The sequence below is a fragment of the Carassius carassius genome, chromosome 42, assembly GCF_963082965.1.
Source record: "Carassius carassius chromosome 42, fCarCar2.1, whole genome shotgun sequence".
Lineage (NCBI taxonomy): Eukaryota > Metazoa > Chordata > Actinopteri > Cypriniformes > Cyprinidae > Carassius > Carassius carassius.
Genome location: NC_081796.1, coordinates 23,141,099 through 23,153,939, shown reverse-complemented (window position 1 = coordinate 23,153,939; position 12,841 = coordinate 23,141,099). Strand labels below are relative to the sequence as shown.

At 32.9% G+C, this 12,841-nt stretch overlaps 1 protein-coding gene and 1 long non-coding RNA gene across 5 annotated transcripts in view; one reads left to right on the top strand and one right to left on the bottom strand.

Moving 5' to 3' along the window:
• The window catches only part of LOC132124244 (RNA-binding Raly-like protein), a 129,031-nt gene extending 119,556 nt beyond the window's left edge, over positions 1-9,475 (top strand). For all 4 annotated transcript variants that reach the window (XM_059535181.1, XM_059535179.1, XM_059535180.1 and 1 more), the window contains 5 exons: positions 107-285; positions 6,081-6,194; positions 7,599-7,768; positions 9,061-9,096; positions 9,229-9,475. In XM_059535181.1, coding sequence (XP_059391164.1) covers positions 107-285; positions 6,081-6,194; positions 7,599-7,768; positions 9,061-9,093 — 496 coding nt within the window. In that variant the 3' untranslated portion in view covers positions 9,094-9,096; positions 9,229-9,475. The remainder of the gene's footprint in view (positions 1-106; positions 286-6,080; positions 6,195-7,598; positions 7,769-9,060; positions 9,097-9,228) is intronic.
• LOC132124246 (uncharacterized) overlaps positions 1-12,841 on the bottom strand; it is a 252,992-nt gene that overhangs the window by 73,216 nt on the left and 166,935 nt on the right. The gene's annotated exons all lie outside the window — the stretch shown is intronic.

Sequence of the window (12,841 nt, the reverse complement as noted above, 5' to 3'; positions counted from 1 at the left end):
TGAAAAACCTTTGGAAAGCCATATAATTCAGAATCAAAAGGCTGGTTTTGAGTCTTAATGATGTTCTAAACTCTGCACATCTTCTTTGGTTCTTTTATCTGGTTAGGCTGTTTGACTATCACGGACGGGTGGCTCCTCCTCCGAGGGCAGTGATTCCTCTGAAGCGTTCACGAGTGGTGCTTCCATCCACTCGACGCGGGAAGAGTTCGTTCCCTATTAAAACCTCATCCTCTTCTTCCTCAAGACCCCCATCATCATCATCGTCCTTCTCCTTTGGGCTGAAATGTAAGCTGGCTTACAATTTCACAAAATAACTTGCTGTCTAATAAAACATACAACTGCAATATATTTCATTATTTTATTTAGTAAACACTTTAGATCCACTTTTAGATTTCTCGCAGACATTATGCACCGCTCTCTTCACAATAGTACACTCTGTCCTGTTTTCCTCTCAGCCTGTCTGAAAGCACAGAAACCAATATCACAGTACATGCAGTTATAAACAAACACTATTTCAGGTAACTGTACAGAAACAAAATATTCTGTTTTCTTAAACTGCATTAAAAAGCGCAGAAAATGCAATGAACAAATCTGCAGTATTTAAATAATATAATAACTGTCCAATACTTTTTATGGACTTTGATTGTACATGTATGCAAATATATATTTATCTTGTTTGATATACAATATATTAATATTAATATATACAATTAGTATTGTGTATTATCAACTGCCTGATTTTATTATAATTTATTTTTTTACAAAATGTTAGTATCTTATATAAAGCTCTTTATATAAAGTTAGATATGTGAGCATGTCCAGCTTGGTCTGCATACATACTGTATACTCATACTCACGTAAAGCAATATATTCTATCTAGCAAATCTCAGCTGCTTGATTGTTTTATCTTTTGATTTAATTTTTTTTATTTTTTGCAAATGCAACTATTTTTGCTCAGTCCTTTACATAAATGTATATATATATATGTATTTTATCCACATACATACTAATTACATTGGACTAATTATCCAAATAATGTATAGTCCAACAAAGTCATTATTATCACAGCATCTGAGCAGAGCATAGCTGGGAGCAGATCAGCGAACAAGAGGGTAGCGTCATTTTTCAGTACAGCTGTACTACAATGTTATAGCACAGTAGCACTATTGCAAACAGGAACACGATTACATAGAAGTTTCTCAACTGCTTGATTGCAAAATGAAAACTTTATTATCGCCCAGCTCTAATCTGCTAAATGCAACTATAAGACATGAAGGTATTAAGATTCCATAAACATTAACAACATCATGAAAAGCTGTTAGGCTGCTGTGTAACTATGTGAAAAGCGCTATACAAATAAATTTGCCTTGCTTTGCCTGAAGATTGCAAATGCAACTTGACTTGGCATTTTGGTGTGTAAAGTTTCATACTTCAACTGCATAAAGACATTAATAATACAGTGCATGTTACAGGAATTGCTCCCACTGATCCACATTGCACTTTACACCATTAAATCACTGAACTCTGGCATTGACAGTCTATTGCACACTCTATGAAGTCCATGAGCTTTATTCCTCACTGGCAACTGCTGGTTTATTGTCAGTAGCTCTCTCTTACAGGTCACAGAGTGAAAAAGAGACCTTTTATATTTCATGGGAGCAAAAAAAAAATCAAGAACATATTGATTTTTGTAACCACAGAGCATTCTGAGACTTTAGTTCTATGAATGCGATCCTAACGGCAAGACAGAACGTCATGTGGTCATGTTTGTAAATTAGAATTCATAACACTAATTCAGATTTTATCTCTATCCCACAAGTAGCAGCTTTCACAGCATCTGTCAGCATCCCGCCGTCTCCTCCGTGCGTGGAGCTCAGAAGGCGAGATTAGCCGTGGTCCCTGACACTAATGCTCTTAGCTCTAGTGCAAGTCACGAGTAAAAATATCCATGGCATGTACACAAAAGTGCTACTGTTTATCAGAGTTCTCAATTCTCTTCACAGTGCAAAATAGAGATTAGCTTTATACTACAAACAAAAAAAGCTTTTAATTTTGTTCCAAAAGTTTACTTTGGCTGTTTTTCTCAAAACTGCTTCATGTTTTGCTGATGAAAATGCAGTTGTTCTCTGTTTAAAATGAGAATTGTGATGTTTTTTCATAATGATTGCTACTGTACATAGTAGAGGAGACCTGAAAACACACAACTACTGCAAATTTTGTCCCAAATAAAGGTCAGCAACAAACTAGTGTGACGTGAATAGTAAAACCTGTTTTATTTGCCTATGTCTGTGAAATAATATAGGGAATTTGACTTGCGCTGTGACATGCCTCAATATTTTAAACAGGATTTGCTAATTCTATTATGCATGAAGCTTTTGTGGCCTCATATTACTGCCATGAGCCTGCATGAATGTTTGGACTTTTTAATTTGTCACTCTATAAAGAACACTTAAACTGAAGTGCTAGCAAAAAGGTAATTCAGAATCATGAAAAACCAGGTACAGGACCTAAGATATAGGGAAGACCAGGGCTAGTGGTCAAACATTTTACTCCACTGATTAATTCTCAGGGTAAGAACAATGCTGTTTAATATCTGTCTGTAAGATTTTTTTAATTTTTTTCATGTTTTTGAAAGAAGTCTCTTATGCTCACCAAGACTGCATTTATTTGATCAAATGTAGAGTTAAAAAAACCCCACTAATATTGTGAATTTCTTACCATTTGAAATGACTGTTTTCTACGTTAATATATTTTAGAATGTCACTCATTCCTGTGATGCAAAGCTGTATTTTCAGCAACAATACTACAGTCTTCAGTGTCACATGATCCTTCGGAAATCATTCTAATATGCTGATTTGCTGCTTTTCATTTCTTATTATTATCAATGTTGAAAACAGTTAACTTAATGTTTCTTGACATCTAAATACTTAATAATCTTAATGAAAATTTGTTTAATTTTGCTTAATGACATTTATTTTAAGTCTTGAAATGATAAATCTCTACTGCCACTTTTGATCAATTTAATGCATCCTTGATGAAGGAAAGAACTGATTTCTTAAAAAAGAAAAATACATAAAAATAACATTTAAAACAGTTACCCCAACCTGACCTTTATATAAAAATGCTTTTGTTCTGAAAACACAATTTAACCTTTTGGTTAAAGTCTGCCTTCACTATATAGTTTTCTTTTCTTTGGATATATGGTGGGGGTGTTTCATTGTGTTCACTTATTTACCCAGCATTTACACGAAGATATGATATTAGGGCAGAATTCACAAAAAATGCTATAATTAAGAGGGCTTAGAAGTAAAGACCTTAAAATTACTGAGATATAGCTTGTGACAACTAGCCCAAGTCTCCCCTAGACATTTTAATCTAGAATCTTGATCTTGAAAAACAACATGTTGTGCGTCATAATCTGCAGCATTTCATGTACCGCACGTCACACATCCTCTAAAAAATCCACAAGGAAACAGCTTAAAACAAGTGATAAAAGAGAACTTTTTACCAGCTGTTGTCATGAAATTGATGCGTTTTTGAAGTGAAGTGTTTTTTGTAGGTTGCCCATATTACAACAACTCCAGAATTGAGTTCAAAGCTTGAGGCAATTTCTGGACACGTGTTGTATTTGGAGCTTTGGAGCAATTTGAATGGTTGCACACAGACATGTTCATTGAATTTCAGAATTTCATTGAATTTTCTTTCTGCCTCGGGCGGGTGATGGCAGGCGACACCATTTTGCGAGGTAGTGGAAAAGCTGGCAGCGGTGTGAGAGCAGTGCTGGGTTACACTGTGTTATCAGGGCTGAAGGCAGTGACAGCTAAACCACAAGCATCAGCTTACTCAAGGAGAGCAATGGCTTGAAAGATGCTGGAAAATACAAACTAATGAATTTTTCAACCAAGCATTTATATGTATCCTAGAGCTCCAATTATCATGAAGAAGCAGGTTTTTCCATGTCAAGAGGTGCTGCTGAAGGTCTTTTATAGAGGTCCATTCAACCCACACTGCATTGTTCTAATAGTTTTCTAGTGTCATTATATTAAAGCAGTAACTTCGATGTAAGAAACAAAAATGCCAGAAATACTTTTGTCAATTTTTGCATCAATGAAAATAGTTCCTGAATGATTCATTGTTTTGTGAAACAAAATTAATCATTCATAAAGACTGACTGTCACTTGTTGTGTTCCTTAATGAATTAGCTTTTTCAAATAAATTTGTTGAATGATTCAGTGATTCACTCATGTTCTTCACTCTGTTGTTTTGTTTATGAATGAATAAAGGTATTTAAATAGATCCATTAAATGAGTGATTCAAGGGTTCATTCATAAAGAAGTTTAGTTCCTGCATGAATTGGTATTTTTGAACAAATTGGTTGAATTAACCATTCAGTGAAGACAACCTGTTGTTTAAAAAAATAATTTAAAATTAATTAATTTTTTAAAATTAATTTAAAAAAATTACAAATTGCTTAAATGATTCAATGACTGTTTGGTTTAGGAATAAAACAGAATGTTTTTTAATAGATCGATTAAATGATTCAAATGCTTAATCATAAAAACAGTTGCTTGAGTTTTTTAATTAATCTCTAGAATGAAAAATTAATTAATCCATCAAATGAATGATTCAACAAAGCATCATACAAACTGATCTGCATAACGTGATGTTTTATGATTTCAAACCACATGAAAGCAGGACATTCCACCCAAATGTGTCTGAAGTTACATTAAGTAATTCTGAAAGATGTCTAAAACCATTTCCATATTTTTAAAGTGATCCAGTGTTGGCCTATTTGGGTTTTCATTTATGACCAAGGTCATTCTGGTCTGCCCAGAGAGGCCTGCTGATTATTAGATTCAGTGTTCGTTCAGTGGTGTAGTCATCTGAAGGAGATTAATCTGACAGCTGTCATATCTAAAAAGAAAAAAAAAAGTAGTGGACCTATTTAAAGCAATGAATATTCACAGAAATTAGCAGCATGCTTTAAGCCGGCAGGATTTTTCATCCCATGTGATGTACTGTAGTGGACTCATCGCTGGAGAGAGTCTTTCAGGATCACCAGTGGTTAAATGACTCAATGGTCATAATGTAGGATTTTTACCTGCCTAGTTCTTCTTTAGGGCTGAACTACAACTTCGGTTGTAACCTGGCTAGAGATCTGGTCTGCTACCACTAAAGACAAACATCTAAACTGTAAAAAAAAAAAAATATATATATATATATATATATATATATATATATATATAAGCAAAGAGTATGTTTTACAAGAAAATACTGCTCCAGTCCTTCTACTTCAAAATGTAATGTTTAATTCAGCGTGCTACTTGATATACGTGGGTAATTATATTTTTTCTTTTACTTTTATTTTGTGTAAAAACATTTTACAATGATAAACTTTAATACTACATTAGCTAATTAAAGTTTATCATTGTAAAATGTTTACACGTAAAAATAAATTAAAAATCTTGCATTTTCTCTATAAATAACATATATTTTGATTAATGACTTGGAACAGTAGTTTCTTATAAAACATACTCTTATAATCTTTATTTACAACTTCAACTATATATACACAGTATATATTTTTTTACTCTGTGTGTGTGTGTGTGTGTGTCTTTTGTTACTTTCAAATATTTGATATGTTTGTTTAAATAGTATGTGAAATATTCAATATATATTTAGCAGTATGCAATAAACAGCATGCAAATATAACTCCAAAAGAAGCACTCTTTTAATAAGTAAATTATCAGCAAAAAAAAAAAAAAAGTTCAAACTTGATCATTTGTATTTCCATCTGGCTAAAAACAGGTCTTGTTAAGTTGATAAAGGCCGTATCTATGAAAGCACGTCAAGAAGAAGTCTTACTTGAATTGGCTGATATCAAGCAGTGTGTCTGAATGAGATTAGAGATAAAGGTAAATTAAAAACAGCAGTACAGGGAATTCTTTGAACTCTCAGTTTAGAACCAGTCTTCAGACATGAACTATCTGTGGTGATATATTTTGGATGATCATGGATACGCTGCCATCTCCTCAGATCTTGTCTCATGTGTGTGTTTATTGCATTTACTTCTCTTGCAGTGAAGTCCGATCAACTCCAGACTATCAAACGTGAACTGACTCAGATCAAGATGAAGATCGACTCTCTTCTGGGCCGCCTGGAGAAGATCGAGAAACAGCAGAGATCTGAGTGTGGTGAGACAGACAGAGAACTAGAAGAGAGCAGGAATAAAATCCAGTCCAGTGGGACAGGGTTGCAAACATCGGCTGTACAGAAAAAAATCTTTGGAGTGTATATGCGCTATCCATCTCTGTGACCGGCGAGGAGACAGCAGCCAATTTTTCAGGACTGTTATACAGGCAGTCTTTTACAATAGCAAATCCCATTTTGCTATGTTCACCAGTAGTGAGAGAACTGTTTTCATCTAGCAGGCATGCTGAGGAACGCCATAACGTCTCACATTTACAAGTCAAACTTTACCTCTATTGCATTAATCCATACAGATTCAAGAAAAAGAAAATCTATTTTTTTTCATTATTTATCATTTATTCACCCTCATGTCATTCCAAACCCATATGACTGACTTTACTATGAAAGCTTTCTTATTTTAATAAAGTAAATGTAAGAATAATTTGTATATTGTTAGAAATTTCAATATAGACACTTACTGGACTGAAACAATTTATGATTCATTATTTTATCCATATATACACACACACATATATATATATATATATATATATATATATATATATATATATATATATATATCCTTTTAAAATGTTTCAAATATGATCATTTAAATCATCATTGCATTGCATAATTTTTAGAATTTTTAAACTATAGAGTTTTAATCATTTACTAAATCATTTTAATCATTAACTAAGTATTTAAATATCATAATAGTGAGACATTATTAGGAGATATAGATTGAAAACTGATTTATATACATTTTATGACCGTTGTCTGTTACTTTTGTAAAGATCATATTGATTAATAAAAGAAACAGTAAGAATTAAATGTGAAATTTTGAAGTAGAAACACTGAAATAATATTTTCTTATAAAACATTCTCAGATAAACTTTTTTTTTATTTTTATTTACAACTCTGAAAAATATTTTTTACAGTGTACTTTTTGGCCATATATAAATATCAGCAACAGCACCAAATTGCTTATTTTCACTACGTTTGGGAAAACAGGTGCTTTTTCCTCCTTGATTATTCTTACTGCATTATACTTTATGAGCAATAAAAACCTGATGTATTAAATATGATACTCAAAAAAGAAAACATGCATTTTTTAAATGTACGGTATTTCTAAAAGTTCAGTAAACCTGTTCTGTTTCAAAAAAACTAAATTATTCTGACTATTATATGTCAGGCTTTAAAGGATTAATGCATCATATTTGCATATAACATTCTGCTCATATTCTTTGGAAGAAAGTCTAGTTTAGAACGGGTTTAGAATGACAAACATTTTTAAATGGCAGCTTTTTAAATTTTCTTTCTAATTTTCCTCTTATGCAAAAAAGTAATGACTGATATTTGTGGTATAATGAATGCATAATCGTCATAATATCTCTGTGTCATTCCTTCAGAGCCTCACAGGAATTATGAGGACAACTGCGACTCTTTGCACGAGGGGTCGATATCAGAGACGGCAGACAACTCCGGAGAGGAGGGAGGAGATGGACAGATGGACGCGGAGGCGGGAGAAATGACGGATGGTGGCGAGGATGACTACGACGAGGAAGGAAGCACTGATCTGGTACGTTCCCCCCCCCCCGCAGGCCTTACTGGCAGCTGTGGCTCTGAATGACCCGTTGAAGCTAATTCTGCAGATTTATTCACGGCTGCCGACATGAGACGCAGGGCTGGGAGAGCAGAAGCTGACAGGGTTCCGCCGGGCTGCTTTCTGCTCTCTTAACCCTCACCTGTCAAACTCTGTAATTAAAACCGAGTCAGAACCTCTGGAGACACTGAGGTCCAGTAGCACCGCGACCAACAGCAAAGACAGATTAAGATTTAGGATGTGCTTCCCACTGAGGAAACGGGCTGACTATTTTAATGAGCTCCTACATTTCTTAAACTGGAGGGAAACGTCAAGGTCAAGATTCCCAACAGCATGTTAACTCAGCGTGAACTCCAGCACAGCTGGGTTTAGCAGATACCCAAGCAACACAAATAAAAATCGGCTAGACTTTTTGAAACTAACTCTAGAGAAGTGATTTTGGAGCTGGAATATGTTTCTAACTTGAGGTCACAGGGTTGTTTATATATTATGCTGAATGGGAGTGCTGAACGAGTAAATCTCAAGGTCTTTTGAAATCCTGAGCTGCTCTTTCTCAGTAGTTGAAGATGACCTTGACTATCATCAGCTTTTGTTAATATTCATTCAATATTAAGTTAGATACTGTACCTCTATTAGAAGAAAATGTTTGTGATTTCTGGTCATAAACTGAATAATTCTATGCACTAAAAAGCCATAAATGGGTCTAAACTGCAAATTATCGGAATGTAAAATGTAGTATTTCACTGTAATGTCATCTGTGGAGAAAAAGTTCCTATTCTAAACAATTATGTGCTCAAAGGTTGGGAATTGGTACGATTTTAAAAGAAGTTTCTTATGTTCGAAAAGGCTGTATCTAATTGATCAAAAATACAGTAAAAGCAGTAATATTGTGAAATATTATTAAAACTTAAAATTACTGTTTTCTATTGTAATATATTGTAAAGTGTAATTTATTCCAGTGAAGACCAAGCTGAATTTCAGTATCATTACTCCAGTCTTCATTCAGTCATTCATAATTTACTGCTCAAGAAACATTTCTTATTATTATCAATCTTGAAACAGTTGTGCTGCTTAATAGTTCAAAAGAATAGAATTCATTTACTGCACATAATTCTTTATTTATATTCTGGTATGGTTATGTGAGACAAGCTGCTGATAGCATTTTATTCAAATTGGGTCTATAAAAGTGCATTTTTGATTTGAGAGTTCAGATTTGGCTGAGCTATTCTGTATTCCTAAAATGATTTCCTTTTTTATTTGTGTTTCAGATGGAGAATCATGTGTCTGATATTGACAACTAAAAGGTAAGTAGGTTCTATTCTGTGTTTTTTTTTTTTTATAGATGTATGTATTCTTAATGCATTTATTCACTGAATCATTTTAATGAATTATACTGATCATAGAATGCAATAAGTGCAGTGCAGTCTTGTTTTTAGAGTTCTGCATTCTGAGATGAAATCAGCTCTGCACTGAACAGAAGACATGAAACTCTGTGAAGACGGACGTCTTCTTCTTAAAGAGCCCAAGAAGGATCTCGATTGGCTGATTAGACAGAGAAAATATTTTGACAAGTTTAGCATCTGCTAAGCAATATCACAATTTTTCAATTAATATCATCTGGCACATTCAATCATATATGATTTGCATAACGGCTGTAAAAGGCAAGTAAGTTCACGTTTAATTTAGTTTGGTTTTTCCCTCAAGGATAACTTTCCTTAAGCAAATATTTATTAATTAAGGTTTTTACAGTCCGTGTGTGGAAAATGAGCCTTAAATGTCAGAAAAATGTAACATGGCATGTTTGAAACCTTCAGCATTAACAGAGAATAAAAAAAAACAATTCTAGAATTGTAAATATTTAAAAATGTGAGGTCTGACAATGAACATTTCATTAGAAGCCGAACCTTTTTTGTGTGTTTGTTTTAAAATTCTTGCACCTGCATTCCTCATTTTCTCAAAGTACGTTTTCTGTGTTAAATCTGATTGTGATTAAAATAGATATAATTTTTTGATTCCCAGAATAAATCATGTATATCAACTAGTTAAGTACTTGGTTTAATGAAAGCATTTTAGCTCCGTACTGCCACATCAGGTTCATTAGACTCCTTATACTTACTTCTGAATGATTGAAATATTGTCAGACCACTGTAACACTACAAAACGAATTACAGTATGTCTTAATGTGTCATAATTTGTAATAATACTGTAAAGAAGATATTGTACGTACATTGTCACTGTATTTTGTTTTTATCATCCATAGCTGTGTGTAAATCAGAGCGACATGTAGTAGTCACTGTTTCTGTTCTCTATGATGTCATTCAGTATGGAGTGTGTCATAATGAACTCTATTTTTATAAGGCAGATTAACAGAAACAGCTTCAGAATATTCATATTTGTTCTGCTGACATTTTCATTCTGCTACTGTAAATAATTTGTTGGTTTAAAAAAGAATGCGTAAAGATGTGTATAGCTTAAAAAAAGAAAAAGATTGATGGAAAATGGATCTATTGGAAAAATGTGATCATTCTTTTTTAAATTTTGAAATCAGTGTCATGTTTCAGAGAAAAACAAGTCTATATGGTTTAAGTCGCTGGTCTCATAACAGCTCAGCTCAGAGACCTAGTAATTTAACTGAATTGCTTAATATTGTATAGAAATGTAAACTATTGTAAAGATTTTTATGATTGGCATGTTAATTATTTTAATGCATTTTCAGTTGTTTCATTTGTTATCTGGATATTGTGGTTTAAGAAAATACTGCCATTACAATCACTATATAAAAATTTGCAAAAAATAAAAATGTTTTTTTTCTTCTATGTTTATTGTGGAGCAGACCCAAATGCGATAATTCGAGTTCAGCCTAAATGCATTGGTTTTAAAGAAATAGTTGAACGAAATTAGAAAATTACAATTAACCAAGATGATGACGAGTTTGTAAATAAATTGGAGAATAATAAAAAAAAGTTTTCTTGAAGAAATAGTTCACCCAAAAATGAAAATATGCTGAAATTCTCACCCACAGGTCATCTGAGATGTACATGAGTTTTTTTTTTTTATCAGAACACATTTGGATAAATTTAGCATTACATCACTTGCTCACTAATGGATCCTCTGCCGTGAATGGGTGCCGTCAGAATAAGAGTTCAAACAGCTGATAAAAACATCACAATAATCCACAAGTAATCCACACTACTCCAGCCTGTCAATTAATATATTAATATCAAATCTAATCACTTTTGAGTAACATTAAGCCTATAGAATCTTCTTAAGCTGGCACTGGTATTGTGTGTATGTGAGGTTGGTGGAGGAGGGATCGTAGCACCTGTCGTGGGTTTTTCGATGCACCTGAGTGCAGCTGTAGCAGATGCTGCATCAAACACACTCAATTCATCAACATCAAAACCAAATGTTTGGGTTAATTAGGGCCACTGGCCACTTCACATGGAATCAGTTCAATGTATTAACTTCTTCCCAATCTCATTTTCAGCAGTATTCATGAGACAATTACCACTAAAATGAAAGAAGCTGTTTAGATGACCAAAAATGACCAAATAACCCTTATGTTGTCATACTGCGTATTTGACAGCCATATTTGCAGACAACTCTTAAGAGCGAAAAAAAGGATAGCAACATTTTTTATATGCAATGACTTCATCTCTCATATCATAAACGAAATCACAACATCACTTGACAATTGTTGTTTACAAAATATGTTTCCGAAATCCAATTATCATGATTTTATACATGGATGCATTATGAATAAGGGAAACATTTGCATTTGGATGGATTCCAGTCACATATCTATTCTCAAATAAGACTGAAAACAATTATATAGGTTGCAAATTTCATATCGCCTAGGAATTCTCCAAGTAGTCAAATTTGTTCATTACTCAGTCTAATTTATTTTACAGTCAGCTGTGTTACCGTACCCTCCTGCCAAAAAAAAGGGGGGGGGGGGGTAAGGAATCCAATATGGAATTTCATATCCAAAAGTTAAAGTGGTTTTGCTGCATTATAATACTGATCTCCCAGCTCACTGCACAAATCATCATTAACATTTATATTATATTACCTCAGGGCTGGATATGCACTTTTTTCTACAGGCCTTATTTGAAAAATATTCCAATGAATTTGTTTATGACAATAATCTGCAAAGTTTTCTAATGACTCTCACTGCCATGTAAAAAAATAAATAAATAAATAATGGGGTTTGAGAAGTCATCTAGAGCTAAATATGAAATTAAACTATTACATTTAATCATTAATTAATTAAAGATTAAATTAATTAAAGCTCAGTTAATCAAATTATCTTTGCACACTCGTGAGCAGTTTAGGCATGATATAATGACAAATGAGGAACAGATAAACAAGTCAAGGCCTTCTTCAGAAATTAATGGTTCAGGTGTAACTTAATCTCTGGAATAAAATAGATGTACAAACAACTTTCACTCAGAAACTGCTGTTAAGTTTTACATTAACAAAGAAGTGACAAGTAGCATTTAAATTTTGAAGTAGAAAAACTGAAATAGTATTTTCTTGTAAAATATACTCCGATAATCTGTTTAACTAAATTTTTTATATATTTATTATTTTTTTTAAGTGTAACACTTCACAGTAAGGTCATTAGTTACCGTTAATTAATCCTCATGAAATACATTTGTTAGTATTTGTTAATCTCTGTTAACGTTAACTATAACTTTGGATTTTATTAAAGTACACAGTAAAAATTATTTCAAAGTTGAAAATACAACAGATTATTAGTCTTTTACAAGAAAATACTATTTCAGTCTTTCTGCTCCATAATATAATGTTTAATTCAACTGTTACTTGTCGTCTATTTGTAATTATTTGCGAAATATAGCGATAGCAATTTCGGAGTGTAAATATTGTACATTTTTTTTCAATGTATTAGTAAACCTTTAAAGCTCATTTAAAGCTAACTGAAGTTTCATTTACAGTAAGTTAAAGTGAACTGCAATTTAAGGCCAAAAACACAAAGAATGTTGTTAGACCATCTCTTTAATTTTTAAGTCTTGCCACTCACCATCT